The following is an 18,112-nucleotide window of genomic DNA, read 5'->3' as shown; positions in this document are numbered from 1 at the left end:
TCGGAGCCCGGGGACCCAGACTTCTGCTTGTTTCCTATTCTACCTGATAGTTAATTGTGTTAACCTGGTATCCCAGGCCTAAATTAGTCAATATTTTGAGGGACACAATAAAAATTTGAACTTTGGGTCCTGAGGCCTGGAGTTGAGAACCGCTGCACTAAACAACCTGATTAAAATATGTAAAAACAGGTGATTTTTCTAGCTGGTTTATTAGAAATGCTATATATTATTGTTTTAATCATGAGCCTTTGTTGTAGATTATTTGAGAGTTACACTACCGTTCAAAAGTTTGGGGTCACTTCGAAATGTCCTTGTTTTCCATGACAACATACATAACATTAGTTTGGATAAGAAATATAGCAAGAGCAAAAGGAAATATAGCCATTGACAAGGTTAGAAATAATTATTTTTTACTGAAATAACACAACCCAATTTCCCAAAAAGTTGAGACACTGCGTAAAATCCAAATAAAAACAGAATGCAAATCATGTATCCCTGTAATAAATTGAAAATAGTACAATGACAGTATCAAATGTTGGACTCTTACTACATAGCCATGCTGTTGTAATACATGCAGAATGTGGTTTGGCATTTTCTTGCTGAAATAAGAAAAGCCTTCCCTGAAAAAGAAGTTACCTGGATGGCAGCATATGTTGCTCCAAAACCTGCATATATTGTTCAGCATTAATGGTGCCTTCACACATGCCATGTGCACTAATCCAATATATTGTCAGCCTTGACCCTTGCATACAGAGATTTCTCTGGATTCTCTGAATCTTTTAATGATGTTATGTATTGTAGATGATGAGATGCCCAATCTCTTTGCAATTATACATTGAAAAACTTTATTCTTACATTGTTGCACTATTTACCCGCACAGTCTCTCACAGAGTGATGAACCCCTACTCTCTGGAATTATCTTTTTAATGGCCAATCATGTTACTGGCCTGTTGCCAATTGACCTAATTAGTTGTGTGATATTTCACCAGGTTAAGTTTCTTCCCATTGCACAATGTTTCCATAATTTTTTTGAAATGTGTGGCTGGCATCAATGTGGGCATGTATTTTTCAAGAGACAATAAAATGTCTCTTGATATGTTCTTCGTACTATTTTCTATTGAATATAGGGTTTAAATGATTTGGACATTATTCTATTCTGTTCATATTTATATTTAACACAGCGTCCCAATGTTTTGGGAAACAGGGTTGTATTTCTGTCCTTCAAAGTCTGCTTTTGTCAAAGAATCCTCCATTTGCAGCAATTACAGCCTTGTTGTGGTAATCTCAAGAGATTTCACCCCATGTTTCCTGAAGCACTTGGCAAAAGTTGGATTGGCTTGATGGGCACTTCTTATGTACCATACAGTCAAGCTGCTCCCACAACACCTCAATAGGGTGGGCAGGGCTGCCAAAACCTGTTCTTGGAGATCTAATGTCCTGTACGTTTGGGCAGCCCTGCAGTAATGAATTCGTCCTTTCGCTCAGATGTGCACCGGGGCCTCCCACTCCTATTTCTTATCTGGTTAGAGCCAGCTTGTGCTGTTCTGTGAAGGGAAGGTGTACACAGCGTTGTATGAGATCTTAAGTTTTTTGGAAATTTCTCGCGTGGATTAACTTTTATCTCTCACAGAGAAAAGAAAGAAAGAAAAGATAAATGACAAATTTCAGATGAAAAAGTGTTTAGCTTGAAATCGAACCCACAATTGCTCATGCTCCAGATACTCGACTAGTCTCAATAATGCCGAGTTAATTGCTTCTTTAATCATCACAACAGTTTTCATCTGTACTAACATAACTGCAAAATGGTTTTGTAATGATCAATTAGCCTTTTAAAATGATAAACTTGGATTAGCAAAGACAACGTGACATTGGAAAACAGGAGTGATGGTTGCTGATTATGGGTCTCTTTACATATCTATCATCAGTTTCCAGGTACAATAGTCATTTACAATGTTAACAATGTCTACATTATATTTCTGATAAATTTGACATTATTTTAATGGACAAAAATGGGCTTTTCTTTCAAAAACAAGGACATTTCTAAGTGACCTATAACTTTTGAACGGTAGCGTAAATCCCCGATTGAGTTGTTGTGGGAGCAGCTTAATGGTATGGTACATAAGAAGTGCCCATCAAGCCAATCCAATTTGTGGGAGGTACTTCAGAAAGCATGGGACGAAATCTCTTCAGTTACTTCAACAACTTGCCAACCGGAATGCCAAAGATCTTCATCATTATTTCTAACCCTGTCAGTGACTGTATTATCTATTTTGCTATTATTCCTATTCAAACTCAATTCATGTATGTTTTCATAGAAAACAAAGACATTTCTAAGTGACTCCAAACAGTACTTTTGAACAATAGTGTATGTATGAATTTCTTTTTCTTTTCAAACCTGTTCTGTTGGTTAATTAGGAATGCATTTTAGGTAGTAGAGGTCACTGCTATTGTGGATCATGAGCTCTTATGAATTTGACTGTAAACAGAATCAGATGAATGTTGGAGAGGGATTTATCACTCAAGGGAGAGGTGTACATTGTGTTACACTGGATATAAAAAGTCTACACACCCCTGTGAAAATGCCATGTTTTGTGATGTAAAAGAATGAGACAAAGATAAATCATGCCAGAACTTTTTCCACTTATAATGTGAACAATTCAATTGAAAAACAAACTGAAATCTTCAAACTGCCATCATTTAAAGTGACTCTGATTAATCACAAAGTTCAGCTTTTCTAGTAGGTTTTTCCTGACATTTTCTTAGTTGCATCTCAGAGCAAAAGCCATGGTCCATAGAGAGCTTCCAAAGCATCAGAGGGATCTCATTGTTGAAAGATATCAGTCAGGAGAATGGTACAAAATAATTTCCAAAGCATTAGATATATAATGGAACACAGTGAAGACAGTCATCATCAAGTGGAGAAAATATGGCACAACAGAGACATTACCAAGAACTGGATGTCCCTCCAAAATGTACGAAAAGATGAGAACTTGTCAGGGAGGTTTCCAAGAGGCCTACAGCAACAATAAAGGAACTGCAGGAATTTCTGGCAAGCACTGGCTGTGTGTTACATGTGACAACAATCTCCCGTATTCTTTATATGAATGGGCTATGGGGTAGGGTGGCAAGACGGAAGCCTTTTCTTACAAAGAAAAACATTCACGTTTGCAAAAACAAACATCAAGTCCCCCAAAATGAAATGGGAAAATGTGTTATGGTCTGATGAAACCAAGGTTGAACATTTTTGCCATAATTCCAAAAGGTAAGTTTGGCACAAAAACAACACTGCACATCACCCAAAGAACACCATACCCACAGTGAAGCATGGTGGTGGCAGCATCATGCTCGAGGCTGTTTTTCTTCAGCTAGATGGAATTATGAACAGTTCCAAATACCAGGCAATTTTGGCACAAAACCTTTAGGCGTCCTTTAGAAAGCTGATGATGAAGAGGAAGTTCGCATTTCAGCACGACAACGACCCAAAGCACACATCCAAATCCACAAAAGCCCACCTGAAATGTCTATGTTAGCAAACTGCATTTTCCCCAGAGGATAATACAAGCGAGAACATTGCAACAGGGATGAGAGAAGCTTTAGCTGATTGGGGCCTAGATGAGAGTCATCTAGTCTGTATAACAACAGACAATGCCGCGAACATGGTGAAGGCTGCTGCCCTGAACAAGTGGACCAGATTACAGTGCTTTGGCCACAGACTGCATCTTGCATTTGGTAAGTTATGCCCAATTGTGCATTCTATTTTACTACTGTTGCTATTGCTATACTATTACAGTTACCTAGTAACCTGCAACCTGTTCTGAAATATAAAAACTTTCATAACTTTCATACATTTTAATTGTAGAGCAGTGGCGTCGTTAGCTCTGGGCATCCGGGGCTATAGCCCGGGATCTTTTATGAATAGCTCCAGATCTCAAATGCAACAAAAATAATAATCATAAATAAATAGCCCCTGATCTATTCATCTATAATTCCGATTGCGCATTATGACAATGTAGACGTGTAGGTCGCTAGCGTGTACATCGAAATGTTCCGCATGTATTCAAAAGGAGGGTGGGCTAAGCCCCGAATGTATTGTGATTCAAGCGACGCCTCTGCTGTAGAGGATGGGGCTGGGGAAGAATGAAGGATACAGACTGTCAGGTTGATAGCCACAGCTCTTTCTGAAGACATCCTCAGTTTTTTCATATCGCAATATATATTGTAGAAAAACAAAACATCGCAATATTAGTTATTTCTAATATCGTGCAACCCTAACTCATACCCAAAAAGACTGAGTGCTGTAATAAAATCAAAAGGTGCTTCAACTAAGTATTAGTTTAAGGGTGTGCACACTTATGCAAACAGGTAAAAAAATATAAAAAATTATCCTCAAAGATATAATTAATGATTCCAACATGCATAAAGACAATTTGTTCATGAATATTTTCATCTAATGAAATAAAACAATACATTCCATATTTATTAGTATCCTTGGTGGCTCTCATTTTGCCTTTTCAGACATCACAATTGAATTATATTTGTTCCTTTTTTATTCACCATGTGAATGCATTCAAGCCATTGGTAAAACAGTTACATGTGATTTTATGTTCGGTTTGAGACCTTTTTTGTGATAATGGGAAATAACACCCAGTCCTGGGTGAACTATCATAAAACATTCTAGAGATTTTGTTTTATGATAGTTCTGATTAGGTGATGTGCCGGCACCAGATTAATCTGGTTCACAGCTCATTTAAACACTTGGAACAATACTCAAAAATATAGTACCCAGGGAATACCCAAGGGCCTGTTATTGCCCAATGCAGGCACACTTACAGTGAGGGCTGATTTTGTACGTTTGCCCACCGACAAAGAAATGATCAGTCTATAATTTAAATGGTAGGTTTATTTGAACAGTGAGAGACAGAATAACAACAACATAATCCAAATTTGCACACCTTATCTCTGGGAAGAATAGGTCAAAACCGCCTTTTGTCTCACACTCACTCAGACTTTTCTCCTGTCTTGGTTAGAGAGACAGGATGAGAACCCAGCAATTAACATATAGAAGAAACCTTCTGTCTCCCACCCGCTGATGTTCTAGTCTAGGTTAGGACAATAGAATGCTAATTCCGGTAACCTTGTTAAGATTTCACATCTGTATGCTAGAACCTGTTGATCTGCAACCGAAAATAACCCCAAATGGGAAGAGTTTAGAGCATGCCCTTCTTCATTGGACAGCGAAAACAAAGAGATTCGTCCAACATGTCACCATGCCAACGAAGAGCCAATAAGGATGGGTTTTACTCACGAAAGTGAAAAGTAACCGCCCCTGTGGCGGGAGAAAACCAAACCAATTGTTAATTTTGATTCAGGGCGAATATTTATGGAAGCTTGAGGGTTACAACAAATATTTGACCGCTGCAGCGTATTTCATGTATTTTGACTCATCATTTTCTATTAATAAATTTACTTTGTTAAATCTTAATTCGGACCGAAGCCTCGTCCTTCTTCAGAGATTCTGATACACGTAAATTCTTAACAACATCCGTAACATCAACTCGCTTTCCATTTTCAAATCCCATCTAAAAACTCCTCTTTTCACACTGGCATATCTAACATGATCACTTTTCATCTGCTTATAGCAATGTTTATGATCACTATTTATCTTCTTTTAGTAATGTTCTGCTTTTATTTGTATTGTTATTTGTATCTTGTATGGTGACCTTGAGTGCATAGAAAGGCCCCTAAAAATAAAATGGGTTAATATTATAATAATAATTATTAATAATAACAGAAACAAGCATACAGATCTCAATCAAAGAATGAGAAACCCCATGAACTCAAATGCAACCAGCACAGCCTTGTGGACCAGTCTTGTACTGCTGGGTAAGTTGTTTATATAGCTATTATTTAACTCTTTAATGAGTCAACATCATTCTATCAACTTCAGCAGAAAGTCTATGAGTGCCCGTACGTAACAAGCTAATATTAGAGGTAGATAGCTATTTAGCTAACGTAGTAGTATCAAGTAAGTCACGTTAGCACAAATAACTATAACGTCAGCGTTAGATAACATTGTTGTCTGGGGGAGGGGTTTTGCAAAAGGTCAGTTGTGGTTTATATATGTGTGCGGTTAATACTCAGGTTTGTATACACATAAAGCTATAAAATTTATGGTGCGGTTTATACATGGTGCAGAATTTGTTTCACAAATGTTCTTCTTTGTGATCTGAACACCTTGAACTTAGGTGTGTCTGTCCATAACACTGTTTTTTTCTTTCTCTGTCCAGTGTCTGTATTCTTTTGCCCATCTTAATCTTTTCTTTTGATTGGCCAGTCTGAAATATGGATTTTTCTTTGCACCTCTGCCTAGAAGGCCAGCATCCCTAAGTTGCCTATTCACTGTTGTATTGTGGGTACTGTGTAATGAAGCTGCCAGTTGAGGACCTGTGAGGTGCCTGTTTCTCAAACTAGTCACTCTTTTTATTCTGGTTAGAGACAGTTTGCGTTGTTCTGTTAAGGGAGTAGTACCATACAAAGCGTTGTACAAGATCTTCAGTTTCTTGGCAATTTCTTGCATGGAGCACCTTTTATTTCCCAGAACAAAAATAGACTGATGAAGAAAGTCGGAAGAAAGTTATTTGTTTCTGGCCATTTTGAGCTTGTTACTGAACCCACAATTGCTGATGCTCCAGATACTCAACCAGTCCAAAGAAGGTCAGTTGTATTGCTTCTTTAATAAGCACAACAGTTTTCATCTGTGCTAACATAGATGAAAAAGCGTTTTCCAATGATCAATTAGCATAATAAAATGATAAACTTGGATTAGCAAACATATCGTACCATTGGAACACAAGAGTGATAGTTGCTAATTATGTACACCTATGTAGATATTCCTTTAAAAATCTGCTGTTTCCAGCTACAATTGTCACTTACAACATTAACAATGTCTACAATGTATTTCTGATCAATTTCATGTAATTTTAAATGTGCTTTTCTTTAAAAAACAAGGACATTTCTAACTGAAATCAAACTTTTAAACGGTAGTGTACAGTGAGGGAAAAAATATTGGATCCCCCGCTCATTTTGAACGTTTGTCCACTGACAAAGAAATTATCAGTCTATAATTTAAATGGTAGGTTTATTTGAACACTAAGAGACAGAATAACAACAAAAAAATCAAGAGAAATACGTATTTGATCCCCTCTCAATCTGAAAGATTTCTGGCTCCCAGGTGTCATTTATACAGGTAACGAGCTGAGATTAGGAGCACACTCTTAAAGGGAGTGCTCCTAATCTCAGTTTGTTACCTGTATAAAAGACATCTGTCCACAGGAGTAATCAATCAATCGGATTCCAAACTCTCCACCATGGCCAAGACCAAAGAGTTGTCCAAGGATGTCAAAGACAAGATTGTAGACCTACATACGGCTGGAATGGGCTACAAGACCATCGCCAAGCAGCTTGGTGACAAGGTGACAACAGTTGGTGCGATTATTTGCAAATGGAAGATACACAAAAGAACTGTCAATCTCCCTCGGTCTGGGGCGCCATGCAAGATCTCAACTCGTGGAGTTGCAAATATCATGAGAACGGTGAGGAATTAGCCCAGAACTACACAGGAGGATCTTGTCAATGATCTCAAGGCAGCTGGGACCATAGTCAACAAGAAAACAATTGGTAACACACTATGCAGTGAAGGATTCAAATCCTGCAGCCCCCGCAAGATCCCCCTGGTCAAGAAAGCACATGTACAGGCCCGTCTGAAGTTTGCCAATGAACATCTGAATGATTCAGAGGGGAACTGGGTGAAAGTGTTGTGGTCAGATGAGACCAAAATCAAGCTCTTTGGCATCAACTCAACTCACCGTGTTTGGAGGAGGTGGAATGCTGCCTATTACCCCAAGAACACAATCCCCACCGTCAAACATGGAGGTGGAAACATTATTCTTTGGGGGTGTTTTTCTGCTAAGGGGACAGGACAACTTCACTGCATCAAAAGGACGATGGACGGGGCCTTTTACCATCAAATCTTGGTTCAGAACCTCCTTCACTCAGCCAGTGCATTGAAAATGGATCGTGGATGTGTATTCCAGCATGACAATGACCCAAAACACATGGCCAAGGCAACAAAGGACTGGCTCAAGAAGAAGCACATTAAGGTCCTAGAGTGGCCTAGCCAGTCTCCAGACCTTAATCCCATAGAAAATATGTAGAGGGAGCTGAAGGTTTGAGTTTCCATGACGTAAATGACTTGGAGAAGATCTGCAAAGAGGAGTGGGACAAAATCCCTCCTGAGATGTGTGCAAACCTGGTGGCCAACTACAAGAAACGTCTGACCTCTGTGATTGCCAACAAGGGTTTTGCCACCAAGTACTAAGTCATGTTTTGCAGAGGGGTCGAATACTTATTTTTTGACATGCGTTTTTCTGGATTGTTTTGTTGTTATTCTGTCTCTTACTGTTCAAACAAACGTACCATTAAAAGTATAGACTGATTATTTCTTTGTCAGTGGACAAATGTACAAAATTAGCAGGGGATCAAATACTTTTTTCCCCCTCACTGTATGTTCTTGATGCATTTCTCTTAATGTCAATATATTGATGCTAATCTGCACCACATCTAAGGCAAGGCATTAATATTAACAAGACTTTATTTGATTCTTATCTTTCTGCAAATTTGTATTAGATTTGTATTGACACTTATTAATTACAGCATACTGTAGCATCATCACATTAATTTATGTAGGCCTACTATTTGCCATAGTGATTTACACTCACCTAAAGGATTATTAGGAACACCTGTTCATTTTCTCATTAATGCAATTAACTAATCAACCATTCACATGGCAGTTGCTTCAATACATTTAGGGGTGTGGTCCTGGTCAAGACAATCTCCTGAACTCCAAACTGAATGTCAGAATGGGAAAGAAAGGTGATGTAAGCAATTTTGAGCGTGGCATGGTTGTTGGTGCCAGACGGGCCGGTCTGAGTATTTCACAATCTGCTCAGTTACTGGGATTTTCACGCACAACCATTTCTAGGGTTTACAAAGAATGGTGTGAAAAGGGAAAAACATCCAGTATGCGGCAGTCCTGTGGGCGAAAATGCCTTGTTGATGCTAGAGGTCAGAGGAGAATGGGCCGACTGATTCAAGCTGATAGAAGAGCAACTTTGACTGAAGTAACCACTCGTTACAACCGAGGTATGCAGCAAAGCATTTGTGAAGCCACAACATGCACAACCTTGAGGCGGATGGGCTACAACAGCAGAAGACCCCACCGGGTAAATTGCACGAGCTCACCAAAATTGGACAGTTGAAGACTGGAAGAATGTTGCCTGGTCTGATGAGTCTCGATTTATGTTGAGACATTCAGATGGTAGAATCAGAATTTGGCATAAATAGAATGAGAACATGGATCCATCATGCCTTGTTACCACTGTGCAGGCTGGTGGTGGTGGTGTAATGGTGTGGGGGATGTTTTCTTGGCACACTGTAGGCCCCTTAGTGCCAATTGGGCATCGTTTAAATGCCACAGGCCTACCTGAGTATTGTTTCTGACCATGTCCATCCCTTTGTGACCACCATGTACCCATCCTCTGATGGCTACTTTCAGCAGGATAATGCACCATGTCACAAAGCGCAAATCATTTCAAATTGGTTTCTTGAACATGACAATGAGTTCACTGTACTGAAATGGCCCCCACAGTCACCAGATCTCAACCCAATAGAGCATCTTTGGGATGTGGTGGAACGGGAGCTTCGTGCCCTGGATGTGCATCCTACAAATCTCCATCAATTGCAAGATGCTATCCTATCAATATGGGCCAACATTTCTAAAGATTGCTTTCAGCACCTTGTTGAATCAATGCCATGTAGAATTAAGGCAGTTCTGAAGGCGAAAGGGGGTCAAACACAGTATTAGTATGGTGTTCCTAATAATCCTTTAGGTGAGTGTATATATTTACATTTTATCTGTAGCATCAATTTTGAAAGGCTTACTCACCATATTGCCACTGACCTCAAAATGCTGAAGAAGGAAAAACACATAATCCCCTGTCATTAGGCCCTGCCTTTCGGCCTCCAGGAAAAGGTTTGTTGCATCCTCAGAATTTGTCATCACCACAATCACTTGGAGAAAATGGAAAAGTTCGAGTTTCAGTAACTTTATCCACACATTGTTGCACTAAGCACATATAAGGTTAACAGAGTTAAGTATGTGGCTGGGCTGCAACGTGGTCTCAAGGGAATGTGAAATATTATATGTAAATCTGTGACATCCAATTTCATATGACATGTTACGTCACGTTTGGTTATATTACAATGAGCTACCAAAACAAATAATACATTACGAATTTGCTAAAATGTATCATGTTACAAACTCCGTTAGGATGTATCGTATGTTCCGAACACTTCTAAAACGTATCAAATATTACAAATGCTACTAAAAGGTATCATATATTACGAATGCTACTATTAAGTATCATATATTATTAAAAAAAAGTATTGTAACAATTGCCAGGCAGTGTCTCAAACCCACAACCTTTATCTCTCCAGGCGGGCACATTACCCACTGCTCCATATTGGGATAATCCCATTTAGGGGGACGAATAATGGGCTTTTGCCAAGATGGCAAAATATGTTACAGATTAAGGTTACAGTACAGCACAGGTGTTAAGGTTACGGTTAGGTTTTACATCACTGGGGTTAAGGTTAGAGTTAAGGTTTGGGCTATAAAACGAAAAATGATAGATTAATGTTTAGTTGACGTTAGGCATCACAACACTGGGGTTAAGGTTAGGGTTTAGGTTAAGCTTATAAAATGAAAAAGGTTAGGTTAAGGTTTGGTTAATGGTAGGTTTCACAGTACTGTGGTTAAGGTTTGGGTTTTGAACTTGCGACCATTAGAGTGAAAATTGGGATGTTTCCGACCATCCACCATCTCCGTACTAGTGCTCACCACTGCATCTAACAAGTGGTCTTTACTCTAAAGATACTTGACCTGACGTAATATATTTTACAAATTTGGCTGTCAAAAGATTTATGTGAAAAAATGTACGGTACCAGCCTGCCTCCCTGAGACCAGGCTGACTTTTTTTGCCATAGTTCACAAGTATTATTTTACAACAGTGACATGGGAGTGATTTCTGGTTGACTGCATTTTTAAGGGATCAGCTTGGTGATTAGAGCCAGGGACCTTTTGTGTACTGGCCAAACGCTCTCAGCAGCTAGTCTACCCTGCCGCCTCATTGATAGTTAGACAGGACTGATGGTCGATTTATGCAACAGGTTAGGAGAGTTAAGGTGGTAGGTCAGGAGAATGTCTTTAAAGTTAATAAAAGAGCGAGGCTTAGTTAAAATTTGACAGTGGTCAAAATTGCTATCCCCAACTAGAAAGACCTGCACAAACTACTGTTGACCTACAACTGTTGAAACAACCAATATCACAACACTAGGTGTGCATTTCTGTGGAGGATGAGGGAGAAAGGTATTAAGGGCAATGGTTCATTGGTTGGTATATTAAGGTGTTTATCTGTGACATGACATTTCTCCCCCTTTTTTCCCCATATTGAACAAGACTGGAATAGTATTACTGTAGGTCAACCAGGATGGTTTAGGGTGAGGGCAGGTACTGTGAGTGTCTAAAAGGAGTATAAGGAGACTACATACAAACTGATTGATGGACCGTCAAGAAAAGATTCAACAGGGAATATCTCAGGTACCTTGAAAAACGTGTAAAAAATACTTGAACCTTACATTTCACTAACATGACTTTCAATTACTTTAGCTACGCTAATTATGTTTGATTCTATGGCCATAGATATAATAGGGAAAAAGCGCAACCAAGGTCAACTGGTTACTACTCCTAATGGAACAGCTGCCCTAACTGAATTACATTGCAGCATATACAGTATAACCAGGGAAAATTACCTCTTGCCACTGTTGAGATGTACTCGACATTCCTGCGAATGAGATCCAGGTTACTGGTGTCAAACTTAACACTTGCAGTTACGATCAGCTGAGCTCTGAGCTGATCCTCAACAGACTTCCATAAAGCGTCAACTTTGTCCCAAGTATTTGTTTCTAACCCCCCTCCAATCAAAGCCACATGGCGCCACCCAAAATATTGCAATGTTTTCACTAAGACCTCTCCATTTCTTTTGAGAGGGGGCACAATATTGATGTAAGTATCGTAAACAGCAGTATTATCCATCTTGGAGGACTGTCCGACAAAGCCAAACATCGGGATCTTCCAAGTAGATGCAATAAGACCAGTGACCTGGAAGACAAAATGTGGAACAGTCTTAATTGTCTTTTGTTCACTCACACTTCAGGACTTTTTTTATTGCAGATGCTGTATTGAAGAAGTGATCAAAAAGAGTAGCAATGATTGTGACACGTGCTTGCTACTTTACCTGCCTCAGAACTGACAATTCTAAATGACCAAAATCACATACTGTATAACATGTCCACAGATAAAATACTGTTACGGACAAATCTGTTTAACATATAGGCATATGTATACAAAATTCACAAAATAAGGTTTTATTCACAAAGTCTGCTTTGGTAATCAAAATTTAAGTTTTTTTTTTATTTCAGTATCCCACATAAAGAATAATCCACATCTCACTTTTTCTTACTCTATTCATATGTCTCAGCAATAAACTGACAAAAAACATAAAAACTGATTAATTAAGATCCATGATGCCCTGAAGGGTAGTTGGATTCCCCTACATTACCCACAACTTGCAAAACTACATTAAACGCAAACCTCAATGTAAGACCACAGTTGAGGTCTGGAAATATTAGAGAAAACTTTAACAGTAATTAGGAAGAGGATTTCAAATAAAGTGACATTGAAATGACAAATAAATAAGTAAATAAAAGGAAGATGAATTGTACCTCTGCTTCTTCAGGACAAGCAGGACCAAAGAGCGCTGACACCTTTTCTTTCCACACCTGGTGAATGAAAGCTGCTAGGGAAACCTTGGAGTCGCACTCAGAGTCAACATAAACAAAATCCAGGCTGTAGTTCCCCAGAAATGACGGGTTGCTATTGACCTTTTCGAGAGCCATCTGTATTGCGGAGCCTAAACGGCAGGCACTGAAGGGATAGGACATGTTCCAGGGAGCCTGGAAGCCAATCAGTAGCTGGTGAGATTTGGTCCCATTCATACCACTGCAGAGACCTGGAGTAGCAGCAAAATGCGAAAGCAGCAGAAGAAAATAAATTGGTGCTTGACTCAAGCTGCTGATAAGTAACAAGATGTGCATTTTCACTGTCATCCCCCTAGTCCTCGCAGGACAGGCAGAGACAAGCAGACTATGCTCTCTCATGCAACGAGAGGTTTAAATACCCCTGACGCTTCCGCTCCCCTGACATTGCTCCTCTACCTTTGCAGGGGAATAATGACTGAACCCTTTCGGAGTACCTATCACTCAAGGTAAATCGTTGGCCTGCTGTTTTTATCCTAATGGGCAGTCACAAAAGATAATAAAATGTAAGCATCTGAGTAAATAAAACGCTGCTACCCCCTGCCACATTTCCTTTTCAATCGTGTTTAATTATTTCACGAGGGAAATATTGGATTGCGCAGAGTTGGTGACATCCATTTGTATTTTCTGTGTTGTTTTGGTCACACACACAAAACACCATGAGTCATATCAGATTTTATGTCACACTTCACATTAATTGTCCCTTAAACAACAGTTAAATAAGCATGTGTCTTGTGGGGTGAAATTAAGTTCTCATTGCAACGTTTGTAGTAACCGTTATAACTGTTCATGGAAGGCAACCCCGGATTTAATATCAACTATAATGTGCAGTGCTGACATTATTATTAACATTATTATGGTTTACAGAAAGCTAAATACATTATGACAAGGTGTTGATAGGAATTGTTATAATCAAGCTTTTAATAACAAACTCCTTATCCATTCACGCTGATTGTCTGTACTCTCTTACCATGATAATTTTTTTGAATACAGGTCCTGATTATATAAGAAGTTATGTTCAGAGCTGACAGATTGCCATGGAGACGTGATGAGGTCATTCTGTTGGTTTTTATAAAAGGTTTACTCCAAGGCTGTCTTTCTGTCACGACCGGGTAAAAAAGTATTTTATTTTTCAAAGAGAGCAAAAGTTTATCTATGTTTAATATTTTGCAGGGTACTATTGACAAAGCAAGGAATTGAGGCCATAACACATCCTTACAACTCCTTTGTGTTCTCAGATCTCATTGTTAAGTACCTTGTTAAAAAAAATCATTAAAAAATAGGTAAGCAAACCATGCACTTTTCAACTTAAAGTCCAAGCGTTGAGCAGTTCCATCTTCTATATCCACATTGTGGCTGTCATAATGAGTTATTTTTTGTTGCCTTCTCTTCTTTCAGAATACATATCATTCAAACCTTTACGTTAGCTTACAATAAAAGGTATTAAACCAGGACCCTTTAACTTTTAAAATACAATGTCATCATTGTAACAGTATCAGAAATATACATAGCTAACATTACTGGTTTGTGAACCATATATAGCCTGTAGTTGAGTACAATATTACAGATTGTATTGCACTACATCATGTTGAACATTACAATTTTCAAATTGCCTATAAAAGCTGCATTGTCTTACAATCCAATTTAAAAAAAAAAGCCAAGGAACAAGGAAACTAACATGTCACATCAAATAAACTTTGTTTTTGAAAATTAGATCAAGTTATATCTGGTATATTTGTTTCTTGAACATGCACATATCGGACTTGTCCTAACGAGGTGATTTGAAACATCAAAGCTAGTGGCAATTGAGCTGCCACAAACTTCAAGGATAAGAAACTTTAACATCGCTGTAGTATTGAAACACATCATTCCGTGAAGTTTGAAAAAATGTCTTGGTGTGTTGTAACATGACAACCAGAAAACTAGCAGCATTGTTCAGAAAGGTTGAAAACACTATTTTAGTATTTTGAGTTAAACATAAAGCAACATTGAAATGGTTTGTTTTATATCTATTCATTTGGTTGTTTGAAAACACTTTGCAAAATTATAATGCAACAGCAGTAAAAGCTGCAACCTTTCTCCAATTTTATAATGGTGTTAGGCAATGAAAATAAAGACAAATGATGGATCTAACAATTAGTGTCCAGGTAAAGAAAACTTCTAAAGATTTGTCTCAAAAGGGAAAAAGAGATTCCCGAAGGACAGAGATGATTTGGATTACCTGGATACTTACAATATTAGAAACCTAACTACTAACTCCAATGAACAAAAACCTGCAGAGTTTTTCAACTGAATGAAAATAAAATATGATTGATGGAATATTGGGGTTCAAAGAACTAAGGCCAGTCTACACCCAAAGAAAAGACATATTTGGGGAATAAATAAAAAATATATATATATATTTTCAAAGGCTTAAAAGCATGGGGCTTGAAATGTATACTGTCAGGGAAATTTCTGAAACCTGATGCATTCTTACTGAGTAAAGGACTGATTGTTTGGATGTGAAGAGGAGTGTGTTATGCTTTAATTCCCCCTCAAGGATTGAGAAAGTAAACCAGATGGGGGAAGACAACATGTGTTTGATTGACATGGGACAGATGGGTAGCATCTAAGCTTTCACTCTTAACCTATAAATCAATACATGGACTTGCTCCTACTTACCTTGCTGAAATGATCCAGCCATTCACACCTACACGTAACCTTAGATCGCAAGATGCAGGCCTTTTAATTGTACCTAGAATTTCTAAACAAACAGCTGGCGGCAGGGCCTTTTCTCATAGAGCTCCACTCCTGTGGAATGATCTGCCAATTAAGGTTAGAAATGCAAACTCAGTGCAAACTTTCAAGTGTCTACTAAAAACTAATCTCTACAGCACGGTTTATAATTAGGTGTAGCCTGGCCCGGGGGCGTGAAGGTGACCAGTAGGCTTGATACTGTCCACCCTTGCTGTTTTGCCAGGCGGGCTCTCATCGCTACTGGGATGCCCTCCCTCCAATGCCTTTCGGGGGAAGAGTCACTGGCTTGTTGTTGACTCTCTGTTGCGCACTTGTGCAATTGGGCTCTACGCTGCTAGCAATACTCGGCCCTCATTCAGGGGGGTTGCGGTTGGTGGGTGTCCCTTTGGTTGATGCCTGGCAATGTGGGTGGATTGATTTCCTGCCTGTTGGGCCCTGTCCGGGGCCTCCCCCGGGTAGGGCCACAGTGTCACCGGACCCCCCCGTCTCAGTTCCAAGGTGCTACGCTGCTATATTATTGTGCTGGGGGATATGAGGAATGCACTACTACCTTTTCTCAGTCTCCTCCAGTTTTACATTTTAGGAGGAGATGAGGTCCTGGTCCACACCTGCGGATTACCTGGTTTGGGGGGACCGTTGCTGTCCCTGTCCTTGTCCAGCTGGTCATACTTCTGACCTAGTCTAAAATCAAATATACTCTGGATTTAGCCCAGAGAAATGTATTTATTATTCCAATTGGACTCCCTTCTTAGGGAGTTTTTCCTAGCCACTGAAATTCAACACTACTGTTGTCTGCTCCTTGGGGTTTAAGGCCGGGTGTCTCTGTAAAGCACTTTGTGACAACAGCTGTTGTAAAAAGGGCTTCATAAATAAATGTGATTGATTGATCTTACCACACCCCTTTTCCCTCCTTAGATACTGATGATTTTCCTATACTAATTTAGAGATTATTCATTGTTACATTGTAACCTGTGTATTCACTCCTTGCTTGTGTATTTGAGTTTTCCTCTGTCTTCGGAAATCGTTTTGACTTTAGAAATTTCCATCACAATACCTGGAGGAAGCTTTAATGAGCTTGTAGTTTGATTTCATTCTCAGTGGTGCTGACAGCAAAGTATTGATTAGGGATTGACTATTATCTGATATCCATCCACAAAATCCTGACAGACATCTTAAGACCAAGAGGATATTGGAAACTTAAAACCTATTAAGACAGGGGGTCCTCAACGAGAAAATAATAATAAAAAATAAAATAAATCCTGTCTTAACCCTTGGTAGCCTATGGGGCTTTCGGCCGGATTTCACTAGTGGGACATTTTGGGTCCTAGATTCATTTCTGTAACAGATACAACCTATTATGATGTATCCTTTTAATAGCAACCCCTCTGGCTACAATAAAAACACATAAAAACAGACTTCTGGGTGACTATTTATAAAACTCATCTGTTTGAAAGGCTTTTCAATTTTTTTTTCTGAAAACATTTCTGCCATTCAGCATCAAGATTTTTTTTTAAAGCATTATGAGATTTTGTGTCAATGGTATTTCCTCATACTTTCATGCCTTTACTATCAAATTACACTGTAATTGGGTTGAAAATAATTAGGAAGAGGATTTAAAATAAAGTGACATTGAAATGACAAATAAATAAGTAAATAAAAGGAAGATGAATTGTATCAAATACTTGTTCTCCCCCACTGTATGCAACCAGGTTGTGAATTTAAAAAAAATTCCCTCAAAGATTTTAGTTTGTTCTTCAATTTAATTGTTCACGTTATAGGTCACATTAAAGGTGGAAAAGGTTCTGACATGATTTATCTTTGTCAAATTTTTTTACATCACAAGAACCAGGGGTGTATATACTTTTTATATCCACTGTAATGCTAAGACATTAATCTACACCAGTGGTTCCAAACCAGGGATATTAGGACCCCTGGGGGTAGTTGGCCTCTCCACTGGGAGTACTTGAAAACACAAATGACTTCAAGCAGTGCAAAATCTTTTTGGGGGTACAGTAACAGAAAAAGGTTGGGAGCCACTGATAGGCTATCTGTAGCAAGAGTACCACAATAAATGCATTAAACAGGTTTATGCATTTATCACTCACCACAGCATCAACCCTGCTGTCCCTCACAAACCTCTGACAGTGCCCTGCCTCTGGCTCAGACTCACTCTACTAAACTAAACAAAAAAGCCAGTTAGACACAGTGGACTGGCTTATTTGTGGTACAGACCATGTAATTATACAGTTAGGTCTGAAAATATTTGGACACTGACACAATTTTCATAGTTTTGACTCAACACAACAATGGATTTGCAATGAAACAACCGAAATGCAGTTGGAGTGCAGACTCTCAGCTTTATTTCAAGCAGGCGCCCCAACTT

General features: G+C 38.9%; 1 protein-coding gene across 1 annotated transcript in view; it reads right to left on the bottom strand.

The window, feature by feature from the left end:
- gucy2g (guanylate cyclase 2g) overlaps positions 1-13,284 on the bottom strand; it is a 51,604-nt gene extending 38,320 nt beyond the window's left edge. The window contains exons 1-3 of the mRNA XM_010864068.3: positions 12,901-13,284; positions 11,929-12,277; positions 10,019-10,128 (exon numbers count right to left, since the gene is read on the bottom strand). Of these exons, the coding sequence (XP_010862370.2) occupies positions 10,019-10,128; positions 11,929-12,277; positions 12,901-13,284 (843 nt within the window). The remainder of the gene's footprint in view (positions 1-10,018; positions 10,129-11,928; positions 12,278-12,900) is intronic.
- Between the last annotated feature and the right edge of the window lie 4,828 nt (positions 13,285-18,112).

Source organism: Esox lucius, chromosome 5 (assembly GCF_011004845.1).
Source record: "Esox lucius isolate fEsoLuc1 chromosome 5, fEsoLuc1.pri, whole genome shotgun sequence".
NCBI classification, from domain to species: domain Eukaryota; kingdom Metazoa; phylum Chordata; class Actinopteri; order Esociformes; family Esocidae; genus Esox; species Esox lucius.
Note: the sequence above shows the minus strand (reverse complement) of the source record. Positions and strands in the feature narration are given on the sequence as shown.